Source organism: Mobula birostris, chromosome 5 (genome assembly GCF_030028105.1).
Source record: "Mobula birostris isolate sMobBir1 chromosome 5, sMobBir1.hap1, whole genome shotgun sequence".
In the NCBI taxonomy this organism is placed as follows: domain Eukaryota; kingdom Metazoa; phylum Chordata; class Chondrichthyes; order Myliobatiformes; family Myliobatidae; genus Mobula; species Mobula birostris.
In genome coordinates, this window is record NC_092374.1 from 205819946 (window position 1) to 205838314 (window position 18369).

The 18369-nt window shown below is 46.9% G+C and overlaps 1 protein-coding gene across 1 annotated transcript in view; it reads left to right on the forward strand.

Moving 5' to 3' along the window:
* Window positions 1-18369, forward strand: part of LOC140198485 (complement C2-like) — a 183207-nt gene that overhangs the window by 24037 nt on the left and 140801 nt on the right. The window contains exons 5-7 of the mRNA XM_072259571.1: window positions 5052-5225; window positions 9741-9842; window positions 15560-15696. Of these exons, the coding sequence (XP_072115672.1) occupies window positions 5052-5225; window positions 9741-9842; window positions 15560-15696 (413 nt within the window). The remainder of the gene's footprint in view (window positions 1-5051; window positions 5226-9740; window positions 9843-15559; window positions 15697-18369) is intronic.

The following is an 18369-nucleotide window of genomic DNA, read 5'->3' on the forward strand; positions in this document are numbered from 1 at the left end:
TGTAAACAGAGCTTTCCTTGTCAGAAACAATGCATGCCAATGAAGGTCGTTTAACACGGATTTCTGTGTAATTTCAATGGTTATGTATCAGCGTGTCCCACATCCAAACCGCAGCACTGATGGCCTGAATATATCAATGACCATAAGACATAGGAGCAGATTAAAGTCATTTAGCCCATTGAGTCTGCTCTGTCATTCCATCATTGCTGATTTATTATCCCATTCTCCTGCCTTCTTCTCATCACCTCTGACTAATCAAGAACCCATCGATCTCCGTTTTAAATGCATCCAATGATTTGGCCTCCACAGGCAATAAATTCCACAGATTCACCATCCCTTGAATAAAGAAATTCCTCCTCATCTCTGTTCTAAAGGGATGCCCTTCTGTACAGGGCGGTAATTTCTGGATTGCTGCCTGTGCCACGCGCCAGTGAGGGTAGACACAGGATGATTTGGCAGATAAATGTGTGGCCGAGAAGCTGCTGCAGGGGCCAGGTCTTCGGGGTCCTGAATAATTGGAATTTCTTCTGGGGAAGGTATGACTCGTACAAAAGAGATAAGTTGCACCGGAGCCCGAGGGGGACCAATATTCTCACGGGCAGGTTTGTTAGAGCAGTTGGGGAGGGTATAAACTAATTTGGCACGGGGTTGGGAATCAGTGTGAAGATGCTCAGGATAGGACAGATGGTAAAAAAGCAAAGGCAGTGTGCAGTCAGACTGTCAGGAAGGGCAGGCAGATGATAGGACAAAATTGCAGCCAGCAGGGTGGGTTACAGTGCATTAGCAATGTAGAATCAAAAAGGGTAGCAAATACAGCACTGAAAGTGTTAAATCTCAATGCATGGAGGATAAGAAGTAAAATGGATGATCTTGTTGCACTGTTACAGATGTCAGGTATGATGTTGTGTCCATCACTGAATCGTGACTGAAGGATAGTTGCAGCTGGGAGCTGAATGTCCAGGGTTACACATTGCAACGGAGGGATAAGAAGGTAGGGAGAGGGGGTGGTGTGGCTCTGCTAGTAAAGAATGGCATCAAATCATTAGAAAGATGTGATATAAGATCAGAAGATGCTGAATCCTTGTGGGTCAAATTAAGAAACTGCAAGGGTAAAAGGACATTGATGGCAGTTATATACATGCCTTAAAACAGTCGCTGGGATGTGGACTGCAGATCACAATGGGAAGTAGAAAAGGTGTGTCAAAGGGCAATGTTATGGTAGTCATGGGAGATTTCAATATGCAGTTTGATCAGGAAAATCAGGCTGGTAATGGACCTCAAGACGGTGAGTTTGTTGAATGCCTACAAGATGGCTTTTTAGAGCAGTTTGTCATTGAGCCTACTAGGGGATCAGCTATACTGGATTGGGTGTCATGCAATGAACTGAAGCTGATTAGGGAGCTTAAGGTAAAAGAACCCTTAGGAGGCAGTGATCACAATATGATTGAGTTCAACTTGAAATTTGATTGAGAGAAAGTAAAGTCTGATGTAGCAGTATTTCAGTGGAGTAAAGGAAATTACAGTGGTATGAGAGAGGAGTTTGTCAAAGTGAATTGGAAGGAGATACTGGCAGGGATGTGAGCAGACAAGCAATGGCTCGAGTTTCTGGGAAAAATGACGAAGCTGCAGGATAGATGTATTCCAAAAACAATCATTGAAACCCTTTGAATGCTTAAAAAGACCTAGACAGAGTAGATATGGAAAGGATGTTTCTTATGGTGGACGAGTCTCAGTAGAGGGGCTTTGTTTAAAACAGATGCAGAGAAATTTCTTTATGGATTTGTGGATTTTTTTTTTGCCACAGGCAGCATTGGAGGCCAGGCTGTTGGGTGTATTTAAGGCAGAGATTGATAAGTTCTTGATTGGACATGGCATCAGAGGTTATGGAGAGAAGGCCAGGGAGTGGGTCTGAGGGGAAAAAAAGGATCAGCCATGATTGAATGTCAGAGCAGAATCGATGGGTCAAATGGCCTAATTCTGCTCCCATGTCATAAGGTCTTGTGGTCTAACGAAGAAATACTCAAATGGCAAAATAGTACAACTGTGGCTGCTAAGGGAAGTAAAATCAAAAGGGGCATAAAATAAAGTAAAAGTTTGCGAGAAGACAGAGGATTCAGAAGTTTATAAAAACCTACAGAATGCAACTAAAATAATCATTAGAAGGGAAAAGATGAAATTTGAAAGCAAGCTAGTGAATAATATTAAGGTGGATAGAAAAAGCGTTCTCATGTTTGTAAAAATTAAAAGAGAGATGTGAGTGGATATAGGATCACTAACAAATGAGGCCAGAAAAATAAAAACTAGGGGACATGGAGATGGCAGATGAACTAAATCAGTATTTTGCATCAGTCGTTACTGTGGAAGACACTAACAGTGTGCCAGATGTTGAAGGGTGTGAGGGAAGAGAAGTGGGTGCAGTTACTATTACAAGGGAGAAGGTGCTCAAAAAGCTGAAAGACCTAAAGGTACATAAGTCACCTGGGCCAGATGAACTGCATCCTAGGGTTCTGAAAGAGGTAGTGGTAGAGATTGTGGAGGCATTATCAATGATCTTTCAAAAATCATTGGACTCTGGCATGGTGTCAGAGGGCTGGAAAATTGCAAATCTCACTCCACTCTTTAAGAAAGGAGGAAGGCAGCAGAAAGGAAATTATAGACCAGTTAGCCTGACCTCAGTGGTTGGGAAGATGTTAGAGTCAATTGTTAAGGACGAGGTATGGAGTAGTTGGTGACACAGGACAAGGTGGGATAAAGTCAGCATGATTTCCTTCAGGGAAAATCCTGCTTGACAAACCCGTTGAAGAGATTACAAGTAGGATAGATAAAGGGGATGCAATGGATGTTATATATTTGGATTTTCAGAAGGCCTTTAACAAGGTGCCACACATGTGGCTGCTTACCAAGTTAAGAGCCATGGTATTATAGGAAAGTTAGTAACATGGTTAGAGCATTGGCTGATTGGTAGGAGGCAGCGAATGGGAATGAAAGGATTCTTTTCTGGTTGGCTGCCAGAGACTAGTGGTGTTCGACAGGGGCTGGTGTTGGGACCACTTCTTTTTATGCTGTATATCAATGATTTAGATGATGGAATAGATGGCTCTGTTGCCAAGTTTGCAGATGATAAAAAGGTTGTTGGAGGGGCAGGTAGTGTTGAGGAAACAGGTAGGATGTAGAAGGACTTGGACAGATTAGGAGAATGAGCAAGAAAGTGGCAAATGAAATACAATGTTGGAAAATGCACAGTCATGCACTTTAAATGTGCGGACTATTTCTAAACGGGGAGAAAATCCAGAAATCTGAGATGCAAAGGGACTTGGGTGTCCTTGTGCAGAATACCCTAAAGGTAAACTTGCAGGTAGAGTCAGTGGTGAGGAAGGCAAATGCTATGTTAGCATTGGTTTCAAGAGGTCGAGAATACAAGAGCAGGGATGTGATGCTGAGGCCTCACCTTGAGTATTGTGAACAGTTTTGGGCTCCTCATCAAAGAAAAGATGTGCTGACATTGGAGAGGGTCCAGAGGAGATTCACAAGGATGATTCCAGGAATGAAAGTGTTATCATACGAGGAATGTTTGATGGCTCTGGGGCTGTACTCGATGTAATTTAGAAGGGTGAGGGGGGATCTCATTGAAATCTTTTGAATGTTGAGAGGCCTGGACAGAGTAGATTCCCATGGTGGGGGGTGCAGTCTGGGATAAGAGGGCATAACCTCAGGATAGAGGGGTTGTCCATTTAAAACACAGGTGTGGAGAGGTTTCTCTAGCCAGAGGTTGGTGAATTTGTGGAATTTGTTACCACAAACAGCTGTAGAGGCCAGGTCATTGGGTGTATTGAAGGCAGGGATTGACAGGTTCTTAATCGGACACTGCGTTAAAGGCTATTGGGAGAAGGCCGAGGAGAGGAAAAAGCGGATCAGCCATGATTGAATGGCGGAGCAGACTCGATGGGCCAAATAGCCTAATTCTGCTCTTTTGTCTTATGACCTATTCTGAGGCTGTGCCCTCTGGTCCTAGACTCCCGCACTGTAGGAAACATCCTTTTCACATCCACTCAATGTCAGCCAATCAATATTTGATAAGTTTCAATGAGATTCCCCCCTTCCCTCATTCTTCTGAATTGGAGTGGATACAGCTTCAAAGTCACCAAACACTCCTCATACATTAACCCGTTCATTGCCAGGATCAATGGATGATCGTTTAATATCATTTCCAGTGCACAGTGTAAAGAAGAAGGTATTAATTGTTTCTGTATCCAATGCAGCACAAAATTTGCAGTAAGATTAAGAACACCAGAATTATGAATACATAAGTTAGGTTATGTACATAGATTGCATGTCTGTAAAATGGCACTAGGCACAGTTGTGTCTGTATGTAGGGTGACTCAGACAGGAAGTGATAAATTAGTGGTGGTTGGGGGTGTGGAGGGGTGGGTTAGTGGGTGGAGCTGTTGGACAACTTTAGCACTTGGGAAAAATAACCGTTTTTGAGTCTGGTGGTCCTGGCATGGATGCTACGTAGCCTTCTCCCTGATGGGAGTGGGACAAATGGAACATTAGCAGGATGTTGGACTGGCCCTTTACAATGATACTCGCCCTTTCCGGGCATCTCTCTCTCTCTCTCTATATATATATATATATATATATCTGTGTGTGAGTGTATGTGTCTGTATGTGTATCTGTTAGTTTTGCGAGGCATGGCTCTGTACCTGGAAAGTCTTCACTCTCCAGGGCGCAGGCCTGGGCAAGGTTGTATGGAAGACCAGCAGTTGCCCATGCTGCAAGTCTCCCCTCTCCACGACACCAATGTTGTCCAAGGGAAGGGCATTAGGACCCATACAGCTTGGCACCAGTGTTGTCGCAGAGCAATGTGTGATTAAGTGCCTTGTTCAAGGACACAACACATTGCCTCGGCTGGGGCTTGAACTCATGACCTTCAGGTTGCTAGTCCAATGCCTTAACCACTTGGCCACGTGCCCACACAATGTACGTGTATATATACTATTTACTGTGCACCTGTGCCTTTGCCTCTAATGCCTTACCCTGTACCTTTCAAGTGCAAGAGTGCTCTCATCCGGGGATCCCCGCAGGTGGCGGGAAATCTGGAACGAGGTACAACATTGGAGACAAGGTCCACTACTATTGCAATGACAGGCTGGTGCTGGTGGGATCGACCACTAGGGAGTGCCTGGAGTTGGGCGAGTGGAGTGGTATGGCGCCCATCTGTCTTCGTGAGTATCCACCCGGGCTTGGCGGCTTCGCTGGGGCTGCATGTGGTGGCCAATATTGGAAAACCAGAGCAGGCAGTCCCTGATTGCTTGACATGGGTTTCCATTGTCCAATGATGCAGGCAGTTGCCATCCAGATCATAAACTCAGCCAACAAGAATTTTGTGAACGCTCACCCCACCGCGCTCCCACCCCATGAATGAAGATCTCCCCGGTTTGCTACAGGCTATGGAAGGACAGAGTCGATACTCAGCCTGTCAGTGCTGGGTCTGTCGCTCTGCGTCTGCTTCGGGAAGAGTGCAGCCTATTGGGAGATTGGCAGAGATGGCGCCAAGGAGCACCGCCTCGGGGAGAGGGGGGCGCGGTTGAGGGAGGCCGCAGGGCAGGAAGCGCGGTACCGAGAGAAGACAATGGTGGGGGCGGGGGTGGTGCCGAGGGAGCGCCGCACGGCGGGAGGGTGGTGTGAAGAGAGTGCCGGTCGCGGGAGGGGCGTCACTGAGGGAGCGCCGCACGGTGGGAGGGTGGTGTGAAGAGAGTGCCGGTCGCGGGAGGGGCGTCACTAAGGGAGCGCCGCACGGCGGGAGGGTGGTGTGAAGAGAGTGCCGGTCGCGGGAGGGGCGTCACTGAGGGAGCGCCGCACGGCGGGAGGGTGGTGTGAAGAGAGTGCCGGTCGCGGGAGGGGCGTCACTGAGGGAGCGCCGCACGGCGGGAGGGTGGTGTGAAGAGAGTGCCGGTCGCGGGAGGGGCGTCACTGAGGGAGCGCCGCACGGCGGGAGGGTGGTGTGAAGAGAGTGCCGGTCGCGGGAGGGGCGTCACTGAGGGAGCGCCGCACGGCGGGAGGGTGGTGTGAAGAGAGTGCCGGTCGCGGGAGGGGCGTCACTGAGGGAGCGCCGCACGGCGGGAGGGCCGCTGCTGAGTGAGTGCTGCATCATGGGAAGGCAGGAGACACGCCTAAATTGACATGCCTGCTCAGTTATCATAGCACATAGGAGAAAAATTAAGCCATTCAATCGGATCCTACTCGAAACCATACACCTGCCTTCTCACCGTATCCTTTGATGCCCTGACCGATCAGGAAACTATCAACTTCCACTTTCAATATACCCACAGACTTGGGCTCCACAGATTCACTACTCTCTGGCTAAAGAAAATCTTCCCTTATCTCTCGTTCTGAAAGGTCACCCCTCAGTTTTGAAGCTGTGCCCTCTAGTTCTGGATACCCCCACCACAGGAACCATCCTCTCTACATCCACCCTGTCTAGTACTTTCAGCATTCGGTAGGTTTCAGTGAGATCCCCCTGCATTCCCAGCGTGGTCCCAATTCTGCTCACTGAACCTGGAATATCCAGCAGTAAAGTGCCATCCTTTTTACCTACCATGGGAGTTCTCTGGGGTCATTTTGGTAGCTGTTACATTCCACCTCAGGCCAACGTCAAGCAGGCTTTAGATGATCTGAGCAATGGGATCAACATGCACGAAACAGCACACCCGAACGCCTTCACCATCGTTTTGGGAGATTTTAACCAGGTCAGTCTGAAGCAAATCACTGAACAACTGCCATCAATAGATCACTTGCAATGCCAGAGGAAACAACACACTGGACCATTGCTACACCACCATGAAGAATGCCTACCGCGCTATTCCACGCTCTCACTTCGGGAAGTCTGATCATCTGGCTGTACTTCTACTCCCCGAGTATAGGCAGAGACTGAAGACTGCAGCACAAGCAGTGAGGACCAAGAAGGCTTGGACAAGGGAAGCACAGGAGCGCCTACAGAACTGCTTAGAATCGGTGGACTGGACTGTATTCAGGGATTCATCTTCGAACCTGGATGAGCATGCTGCAGTTGTTACCGACTTCATTAAGACCTGTGGGATGAGTGTGTGCCCACAAAGGCTTACTGTACATTCCCAAACCAAAAGCCGTGGATGAACCAGGAGGTACGTCGTCTGCTGAAGGCTAGATCTGTGGCATTCAAGTCTGGCAACCCAGACCTGTACCAGAAACCCAGGTATGATTTGCAGAGGGCTATTTCAAGGGCGAAGAGACAATTTCGAATGAAGTTGGAGGTAACATTGGGTGCACGGCAACTCTGGCAGGGTCTGCAAGACATTACTACCTACAAAGCGAAATCCAATAGCATGAATGGCAAACACGAGGAATTCTGTAGATGCTGGAAATTCAAGCAACACACATCAAAGTTGCTGGTGAACGCAGCAGGCCAGGCAGCATCTCTATGAAGAGGTACAGTCGACGTTTCAGGCCGAGATGTTTCGTCAGGATACCATGAATGGCACGATGTTTCACTACCAGATGAACTCAACGCCAACTGTGCACATTTTGAAAGGGAGAACACAGCTACAGCTGTGAAGATCCCTGCTGCACCTGATGACCCTGTGATCTCTGTCTCAGAGGCCGATGTTAGACTGTCTTTAAAGAGAGTGAACCCTCGCAAGGCAGAAGGTCCCGATGGAGTACCTGGTAAGACTCTGAAAACCTGTGCCAACCAACTAGCGGGAATATTCAAGGACATTTTCAACCTCTCACTGCTATGAGTGGAAGTTCCCACTTGCTTCAAAATTGTAAGTTTCCACTTGCAACAATTATACCTGTGCCCAAGAAGAATAATATGGGCTACCTTAATGACTATGGCCTGGTAGCCCTCACATCGACAGTGATGAAATGCTTTGAGAGGTTGGTCATGACGAGACTGAACTCCTGCCTCAGCAAGGACCTGGACCCACTGCGGTTTCCCTATCGTCACAAGAGGTCAACGGCAGACGCAGTCTCAATGGCTCTTCACATGGCTTTAGACCACCTGGACAACACAAACACCTACGTCAGGATGCTGTTCATTGACCATAGCTCAGCATTTAATACCATCATTCCCACAATCCTATTGAGAAGTTGCAGAACCTGGGCCTCTGTACCTCCCTCTGCAATTAGATCTTTGACTTCCTAACTGGAAGACCACAATCTGTGCGGATTGGTGATAATATCTCCTCCTCACTGACGATCAACATTGGCGCACCTCAGGGATGTGTGCGCTCTACTCTCTATATGCACATGACTGTGTGGCTAGGTATAGCTCCAATACCATCTATAAATTTGCTGACGATACAACCGTTGTTGGTAGAATCTCAGGTGACGAGAGGGCGTACAGGAGTGAGATATACCAACTGGTGGAATGGTGCCACAGCAACAACCTGGCACTCAACGTCAGTAAGACGAAAGAGCTGATTGTGGACTTCAGGAAGGGTAAGATGAAGGAACACATACCAATCCTCATAGAGGGATCAGAAGTGGAGAGAGTGAGCAGCTTCAAGTTCCTGGGCGTCAAGATCGCTGAGGATCTAACCTGGTCCCAACATATTGACGTAGTCATAAAGAAGACAAGACAGCGGCTATACTTTATTAGGAGTTTGAAGAGATTTGGCATGTCAACAAATACACTCAAAAGCTTCTATAGATGTACTGTGGAGAGCATTCTGACAGGCTGCATCACTGTCTGGTATGGAGGGGCTACTGCACTGGACCGAAAGAAGCTGCAGAGGGTTGTAAATCTAGTCAGCTCCATCTTGGGCACTAGCCTACAAAGTACCCAGTACATCTTTAGAGAGCGGTGTCTCAGAAAGGCAGCGTCCATTATTAAGGACCTCCAGCACCCAGGGCATGCCCTTTTCTCACTGTTACCATCAGGTAGAGGGTACAGAATTTTTTTTTACCCTTGCAGTTTCTAAATGACATCCACAAAGATTCAACATTTTCTGACCCTATGTCACCTCTTTCTAAAGATGTAATTCCATCTCTTACCAACAGAGCCACACCTCCGTCTGTGCCCTCCTGTCTGCCCTTTCAATACAAAGTATATTCTTTGATGTTAAGCTCTCAACTGTTGCCTTCTTTCACCATGACCCAGTGCTGTCTACAACGTCATACCGACCAATGTCTAATTGCGCTGCAAGTTTGAGCACCTTATTCTCAACGCTACGCGCATACAGCATTTTCAGTCCCGCATTCTTCGACCTTTTGAACTTTACCACTGTGGTACAATTTAACTCTTTACACCCATCATCTACTTGTAAACCTGCTGGCTCATCCTCAGCTCGATCATCCTGGTTCCCATCTCCCTGCCATACTAGTCTAAACCACTCCCAACAGCTCCAGTTACATTACAGTTCAGAGCTCGCAACAGCAGCCACTGAGGGACCACTTCAGAAGTTTGAATCCCACCATCAGAATTCCAATTTCTGACATTCAGTAAATCAGAAATTAATCTGTCTACTTAGCCACTGAGCACAGGGTCCAGATTGTGATTTACGGTTGCCTGTCCTGGAATCAAATCCTGTCCTTTCCAACATCTCTGTTTCTGACTACAACTCAGCTGACTCTGTGTGTGGGCAGTTCTGGACGGTCAATAATGGGAAAGTCCACGTAAAAATGAGGGCATTGCTTATAAACCCGCTGGAGAGCAGATACATTTCCCACACTGAGCAAGATCTCACTTTGCTTCACAGACCCGAAATCCTTCGACATGCCTGAAGAAGTAGCAGAGGCTTTCTCAGCCTCCCTGACCAACACCCTGAGCATAAGCCGCAGTGACAGCTCGAAAACTTCAGGTGATAATAATTCCTATTTCTCTATCAAATTGTTTCTATGCAGTAAGTTGTTCTTGCTTGTTTATTTAATAATACAGGATAAACAAGCAGGAACAACTTATTTAATAAATCGAGCCATTGTAAATACACACAAGATTAGATTAGATTCAACTTTACTGTCATTGTGCCAAGTACAGATACAAAGCCAATGAAATGCATTTAGCATCTGACCAGAAATGCAAAGAATAGTGTTATTTACAAAATAACTGTGAATAAAAAGTGCTACAGCACACAAATATAAAAGTACTGAGACAGTACAATATGGGTGCAATACTGCTTAGTGCTGTGATGTGAGGTTCAGCAGGGTCACAGCCTCAGGGAAGAAGCTCTTCCTGTGCCTGCTGGTGCGGGTCAGAGGCTCCTGTAGCGCCTACCGGATGGGAGGAGAGTTAAAAATTCCATGGTTAAGGTGAGATGCATCCTTGATAATGCTTTTCACCCTGTCCAGGCAGCGTTTATGGTAGATGTTCTCAATGGTGGGCAATTGGGTGCCAATAATCCGCTGGGCAGTTTTCACCACACGCTGGAGTGCTTTGCGGTCCGATACGGGACAATTGCGGTACCACACTGAGATGCAGCTGGTGAGTATGCTCTCAATGGTACAGCGGTAAAAGTCTGTCAGTATCCTGGGACAGAGGTGAGCTTTCTTGATGCTCCGCAGGAAATAAAGGCACTGTTGCACCTTTTTGATCAGGATGCAGAAATCAGTAAGTGGAGAACACCAGAAATATAGTGAATTATGAGGAAATTGAAAGACTTTGGAACACAAACACTGTGTTCCAATAGAAATATTTATAACTGGTATCATCCAAAGGTACTACACAATAGTATTAAAGAATTAGGGCTACACAGCATTATCTGTGTAAATCTTCAGAAAGTCACGATACTAAACAATATGAAAATTCCTAGCAATTGAGAAATTGCTTTTACTTTGGCTCTGACTTCACTTGTCAGCCATGGTAGTGTCCTTCTTCCATTCCAAAATTTCTTCTTATTGGGAATGTATCTGTCCTGCACTTCCCTCATTTTTCGCAGAAACTTCAGCCATTACTGCTCTGCCGTCCTTCCTGCTAGTGTCCCTTTCCAGTCAACTTTGGCCAGTTCCCCTCTCATGCCATTGTAATTTCCTTTATTCCACTGGAATACTGACACAGTGGAACTTAGCTTCTCCTTCTCAAATTTCAAAGTGAACTCGATCATATTGTGATCACTGTTACCTAAGGATTCCTTAACCTCAAGCTCTCTTATCACCTCTGGATCATTGCACATCACCCAATCCAGCACAGCCGATCCCCTAGTGGGCTCAACAACAAGCTGTTCCAAAAAGCCATCCCGTAGACATTCTACAAGTTTTCTCTCTTGAGGTCCAGTACTAGCCTGGTTTTCCCAATCCACTTTCATGTTAAAGTCCCCAATGATTATCATGACATTGCCCTTCTGACATGCCTTTTCTATCTCCTGCTGTAATTTGTAATCCACATCCTGGCTGCTGTTTGGAGGCCTGTATACAACTGCCATAAGGGTCCTTTTACCCTTGCCATTTCTTAACTCAACCCATAGAGACTCTACACCCTCCAATGGTATATCATCCCTTCCTAATGATTTAATATTACTTCTTATACACAGGGCCACACCACCCCCTCTCCCTACTGACCTATCTTTCTGATACACCGTATATCCTTGGACGTTCAGCTCCCAATGGCAGCCATCCTTTAGCCAAGTTTCAGAGATGGCTATAACTTCATACTTGCCAATCTGTAGCTGAATTTCAAGATCATCCATTTGATTTCTTATGCTGCGTGCAATCAAATATAACACTTTCAGTCCAGTATTTGTTGCTTTCTATTTTTAACTGTACCATGCCTCTATTGCCTTGTAACTCATCCCACTGGCTGTGATTATGCCTCATCTCCTGCCTGTCCTTTCTATCATCTCTGTTGCATGCTATATTTGATTTATTTCTGTTTTCCCTCTTCCTCAGCCCTATCACTCTGGTTCCCATTCCCCTGCCACTAGTTTAAACCCTCCCAAACAGCTCTATTAAATCTACCCTCTGGGATATTGACCCTGTTGGGTTCAGGTGTAACCCATCCTTTTTGTACAGGTCGTACCTCCCCAGAAAATGTCCCAATGATCCAGGAGCCCGAAGCCCTGCTCCCTTCACCAGTCTCTCAGCCATGCTTTCATATGCCTGATCATGATATTCTTGCGCTCGTTGGCATGTGGCACGGGCAGCAATCCTGAGATTACTACCCTGGGGTCTTGCTTTTCAGCTTCCTACCCAATTCCCTGAATTCTCTCTTCAGGACCTCCTCCCTTTTTCTACCTATGTCATTAGTACCAAAGTGTACCAAGACTTCTGGCTGGTCACCCTCTGCCTTCAGTATACTCTGCACCCGATCCGAGGCATCCCGTACCCTGGCACCTGGGAGGCAACACATGCGGATATCTCTATCAGGCTGACAGAACCTCCTGTCTGTTCCCCTCACTATGGAATCCCCTATGACTACCACATTCCTCATCTTCCTCTTTCCCTTCTGCACCACGGAGCCAGGCTCAGTTCCAGAGACCCGATCACTGTGGTCGTCCTCTGTCAGGTCATCCCCCTCAACAGCATCCAAAACGAGACAACGATTATTGAGGGGGATGGTCACAGGGGTGCTCTCTACTATTGGAGCTCTTCCCATCCCACTTGTCTAACTCTTGCAGCCTCAGGCTGACTAACTCCTGTAGTTCATATCTATCACCTGCTCACTTTCCCTAATAAACTGACATCCCATGGGAAAGAGCACCTTTAATTTTGGGCTCCTGTGGTCTCATTTTAATCTCCCCAGACCTACACCCCACCCATCTCTGTGAAACCCTCCAGTCCCTACACCACACCCGTCTCTGTAAACCCATCCAGCCCCTACACCCCTCCCCGTCTCTGTAAACCCCTCCAGTCCCTACACCCCTCCCTGTCTCTGTAAACCCATCCAGTCCCTACACCCCTCCCCGTCTCTGTAAACCCCTCCAGTCCCAACACCCCTCCCCCTGTAAACCCATCCAGTCCCTACACCCCTCCCTGTCTCTGTAAACCCATCCAGTCCCTACACCCCTCCCCGTCTCTGTAAACCCATCCGGTCCCTACACCCTCCCCCTGTAAATCCATCCAGTCCCTACACCCCTCCCCCGTAAACCTATTCAGTCCCTACACCCCTCCCCCGTAAACCTATTCAGTCCCTACACCCCTCCCCCTGTAATCCCATCCAGTCCCTACACCCTCCCCCTGTAAACCCATCCAGTCCCTACACCCCTCCCCCTGTAAACCCATCCAGTCCCTACACCCTTCCCCATCTCTGTAAACTCATCCAGTCCCTACACCCCTCCCCCGTAAACCCATCCAGTCCCTACACCCCTCCCCCTGTAAACCCATCCAGTCCCTACACCCCTCCCCCTGTAAACCCATCCAGTCCCTACACCCCTCCCCCTGTAAACCCATTTCTGTAAATCCCTCCAGTCCCTACACTCCTCCTCATCTCTGTCTATCACAACAACCCTATTATTATTGCACCCTTCCAGAATCTGCCTCCCTATCTGCTCCTTGATGTCCCTGTTACTATTGGGGGGTGTATAAAAACACCCAGTAGCGTTATTGCCCCTTTCCTGATTCTGACTTCCACCCACACTGACTCAGTAGACCACCCCTGCACAAATTCCTCCTTTTCTGTAGCCGTAACACTATCCCTAATCAGCAATGCCATGCCCCCACCTCTTTTGCCTCTCTCTCTGTTCTCTTTGAAACATCTAAAGCCTGGCACACTCAGCAGCCATTTCTGCTCCTGAGACATCCAAGTCCCTGTAACGGCCGCCTCATCATAGTTCCCTGTATTGATCCACGCTCTAAGTTCATCCACCTTGTTTATGATACTCCTTGCATTAAAATAGACACATCTCAAACCATCTCAACCAAGTAGAATATTTTCCGAATGCCCACTAAATTTAGTACATCTGTAGACCTGCTCATTTTTGCAAATATCTAATCAGCCCATCATGTGGCAGCAACTCAATGCTTAAAGGCATGCAGACAGGGTGAAGCGGTTCTCTTGTTCAGACCAAACATGAGAATGGCAAAGAGGTGTGATCTCGGTGCCTTAGAGCGTGGAGTGATTGTTGGTGCCAGGCAGAGTGGTTTCAGTACCTCAGAAACTGCTGATCTGCTGGCATTCCCAGTACAGTCTCTACAGTTTACAGAGAATCGTATGAGGTCACAGAACAAAACACCAGCGAGTGGCAGTTCTGTGGGTGAAAACACCTGTTAATGAGAGGTCAGAGGAGAATGGCCAGACTGGTTCAAGCTGACAGGAAGGTGACAGTAACTCAGTAACGGCACGTTACAACGGTGGTGTACAGAAAATGCTGGAGGAATTTTGGACCCTTCCATATTTACCTTTTCAGCACCCCTCACTCCTAACTCACTGCAGCCCGAACACTCTCATAGTGTCCCCAGGACTCGGGCTGTCTGGTCTCCCATAACTTGGGGTTTTGCGCACTTGGGCAGTCTGTGGCCAGAGCTGAGGGTAGGACCCTGGTGTCCCAGTGGCTGAGGAACACATTCCAAGTTATTTACACTGACATTATGGGCAGTAGAGGCCCCTGGCTGTCTACAACACAAGTGCTTGGCCATCTGGGAGTTCAGAGAGTGTTGGGAGCACATTACTGGATGTTAGGTTAATCTCACTTTACCCCTTTTGGTGGCCCTGGATGACCACTGCTAGTCAGTTCTGGTCTTGGTGTGTTCAAAGTTCAGAGTAAATTCAGTAAACGTCACCATATACTACAAAGTACATTGAGACTGATTTTCCTGCTGTCACTTACAGGAAAAATTAAAAAGTACAATAGAATTTATGAAAACTTATACATAAAAACGACTGATACACAATCTGCAAAAGAACACGCACAAAATGCTGGAGGAACTCAGCAGGTCAGGCAGCATCGATGGAAATGAATGAACAGTTGACGTTTCAGGCTGAGACCCTTCTTCAGGACTGAAAAGGAAGGGGGGAAGATGCTGGAATAAAAGGGTGGGGAGAGGGGAAGGAGGACAAGCCAGGTGGGTGGGAAAGGTAAAGGGTTGGAGAGGAAGGAATCTGATAGGAGAGGAGAGTGGACCATGGGAGAAAGAGGAAGGAGGGCACCAGGAGGAGGTGATAGGCTGGTGAGAGGAAGAGGTAAGAGGCCTCTTCATTTGCAAATAAATACAAACAGCAAAAAAAATATGTAATACCGAGAACATGAGGTGTAGATTTCTTGAAAGTGGGTCTGTAGATTGTGAAGTCAGGTTGGAGTTGTGGTTAGTGAAGTTCAGGAGCCTGATGATTGTAGGGTGATAATGGTTCCTGAACCTAGTGGTGTGGGACCTGGGGCTCCTGTATCTCCTGCCTGACGGCAGCTGCAAGACCAGAGCATGACCTGGGTGGAGGGCTTCCTCGATGACGGATGCTGCTTTCTTGTTGCAGTGTTCCTTGTAAATGTCTCAATGGAGGGGAGGGCTTTACTTGTGATGGACTGGGCTGTATCCACTCCTTTCTGTAGGCGTTGTTTTTGGGTGCTTCCACTCCGGCCCGGACGGCCCGGGGGCCAGCGGGGAACAGGACGGTCTGGGCATCGCTAACGCTGCAACCCTTCCCCTCTCTCAGACCGCTCCAAAGCCCGCAGAATAACCATCAGCAAAGACGCACACCTCCATGTCTACTTCATGATCGATGCGTCACGGAGCGTGGGTGAATTAAACTTCAATTTGTCCATGGACATGGTGAAGAACCTTATTGACAAGGTGAGAGGCAGCACAGTTAAATCCAGATTCAGGTTTAATTATCACACACACACACACACACACACACATATGTAAACCCTACAGGGAAATGCTTCATTTGTCTTAATGACCAACACATCCTAAGGGTGTGCTGGGGGCAGCCCACAAGTGTCTCAACACGTTCTGGTGCAAACGTTAACATTCCACAAAAAACACACACACACTGAGACGGGTAATTCCGAAGGAGCTCTGAGATCAAGTAAAGGGTTCGGCACAACATGGAGGCTGCAGGGCCAGTATAACGTTCTTTGTCCCAGGGTTGAAATGTCTAATACTAGGTGGCATGCAGTTAAGCTGAGGGGGGTAATTTCAAAAGCGATGTGATTTTTTTTATCCCAAGAGCGGTGGATACCTGGAACTCGCTGCCTGGGGTGGTGGGAGAGGAAGAAACATTAGAGACTTTTAGGAGACATTTAGATGGGCAAATGGATGAGAGGAAAATGGAAGGAGATGGACATTGTTGTGGCTGAAAGAAGGCCATAGTTGGGAGGTTAATATCAAACTTTGTATCAAAAGGACTGGCAGGAAGGCATAGGCCGCCTTATGGATATGTTGGTAAGAGATGGAATTACATCTTTAGAGAGAGGTGACATAGGGTCAGACAATGTTGAATCTTTGTGGATGGAGTTAAGAAACTGCAAAGGTAGAAAAACTATTCTGAGAAGCATATTTCGGCCTCCAAATAGAAGCCAAGATGTGGGGTTGAGATTGCAAAGGGAACTGGAAAAGGCATGTAATAAGGGTAATGTCACAATTGTAATGGAGGACTTCAATATGCAAGGGGATGGGGAAAATCAGGTTGGTGTCGGATTGCAAGAGGGAATTTGTTTGAACGCCTGTGAGATGAGTTTTTAGAGCAGCTTGTGCTTGAGCCTCCTCAAGGAAAGGCTCTCTTAGATTGGGTGTAGTGTAATAACCCAGATCTTATCAGAGAACTTATTGTAAAGGAACCCTTAGGAGGCAGTGATCACACTGCAGTTTGAGAGGCAGAAGCATAACTCACATGTATCACTATCACAATGGAATAAAGGGGATTCCAGAGGCACGAGAGAGGAGCTTTCCCAGTTGGATTAGAGGAAGATACTGGCAGGGATGACGGCGGAGCAGAGATAGCTGAAGTTTCTGGGAATAGTTCACAAGGCGCAAGATGAATAAGTCCCACAGAAGAAGTTGTTCTGAAATGTCAGGGGTAGGCAGCTGTGGCTGACAAGGGAAGTTAAGGACTGCATAGAATCCAAACAAAGAGCACACAAGATGAAATATGAGTGCAGACTAGCGAATAATATAAAGCAGGATACCAGAAGATTTTTCAGCTATATAAGGAGTAAAAGGGAGGTGAGAGTTGATATTGGGCCGCTGGAAAATGATGCTGGTGAATAATGGGGGACAAAGAAATGGCAGATGAACTTAATGGGTACTTTGCATTTGTCTTCACTGTGGAATCACAGTGCCAGAGATCAGTGAGTGTCAGGGAGCAGGAGTGAGTGCCATTACTATTACAAAGGAAAATATGTGAGGCAAACTCAAAGGTCTTAAGGTGGATAAGACACCTGGACCAGATGGACTACATCCCAGAGCCCTGAGAGAGGTTGCTGAAGAGATAATGGATGCATTGGTCATGATCTTTCAAGAACCACTTGATTTTGGCATGGTCCTGGAGGACCTGGCAGATTGCAAATGTTACTCTATTCTTTAAGAAGGAGGAAGGTAAATGAAAGGAAATTATAGGCCAGAGTGCCTAACCTCAGTGGTTGGGAAAGAGTTGGAGTCTATTATTAAGGATGATGTTTCAGGGACTTGGAGTCTAATGATAAAATAAGTCAAAGTCAGCATGGTTTCTGTGAAGGGAAATCTTGCCTGACAAATCTGTAAAGAGTTCTTCAAGGAAGTAACAAGCAGGGTGGACAAAGGAAAGGCAGTGGATGTCATTTACTTGGATTTTCAGAAGGCATTTGATAAGGTGCCTCACATGAGGCTGCTTAACAAGATAAAATCCTATGGTGTTACAGGAAAGACACTGGCATGGATAACGGAATGGCTGGCAGGCAGGAGGCAGTGAGTGGAATAAAAGGGGCCTTTTCTGGTTGGCTGCTAGGTGGTGATAGGTGGTGTTTCTCAGGTGTCAGTATTGGCACCGCTACTTTTCACATTTTTTGTCAATGATTTAGATAATGAATTGATGGCTCTGTGGCAAAGTTTGTGGATGATAAGATAGGTGGAGGGGTAGGTAGTGCTGAGGAGGCAATGCAATTGAAGCAGGTCTTAGACAAATTGGAAGAATAGGCAAAAAAAGTGGCAAATGGAATACAGTGTTGGGAAATGTACAATAATGCATTTTGGTAAAAGGAACAATAGTGCGGACTATTATCTAAATGGAGAGAAGGGTCAAACATCAGAGATGCAGAGAGACTTGGAGTCCTCATGCAAGACTCCAAAAGGTTAATTTGCAGGCTGAGTCTGTGGTAAATAAATGTTGACATTTATTTCAAGGGGAATAGAATATAAAAGCAAGGAGATAATACTGAGCTTTTATAAGACACTAGTCAGGCCACACTTGGGGTATTGTCAACAGTTTTGAGCTCCGTATCTCAGAAACGATGTGTTGTCATTGGAGAGAGTCCAGAAGAGGTTCTT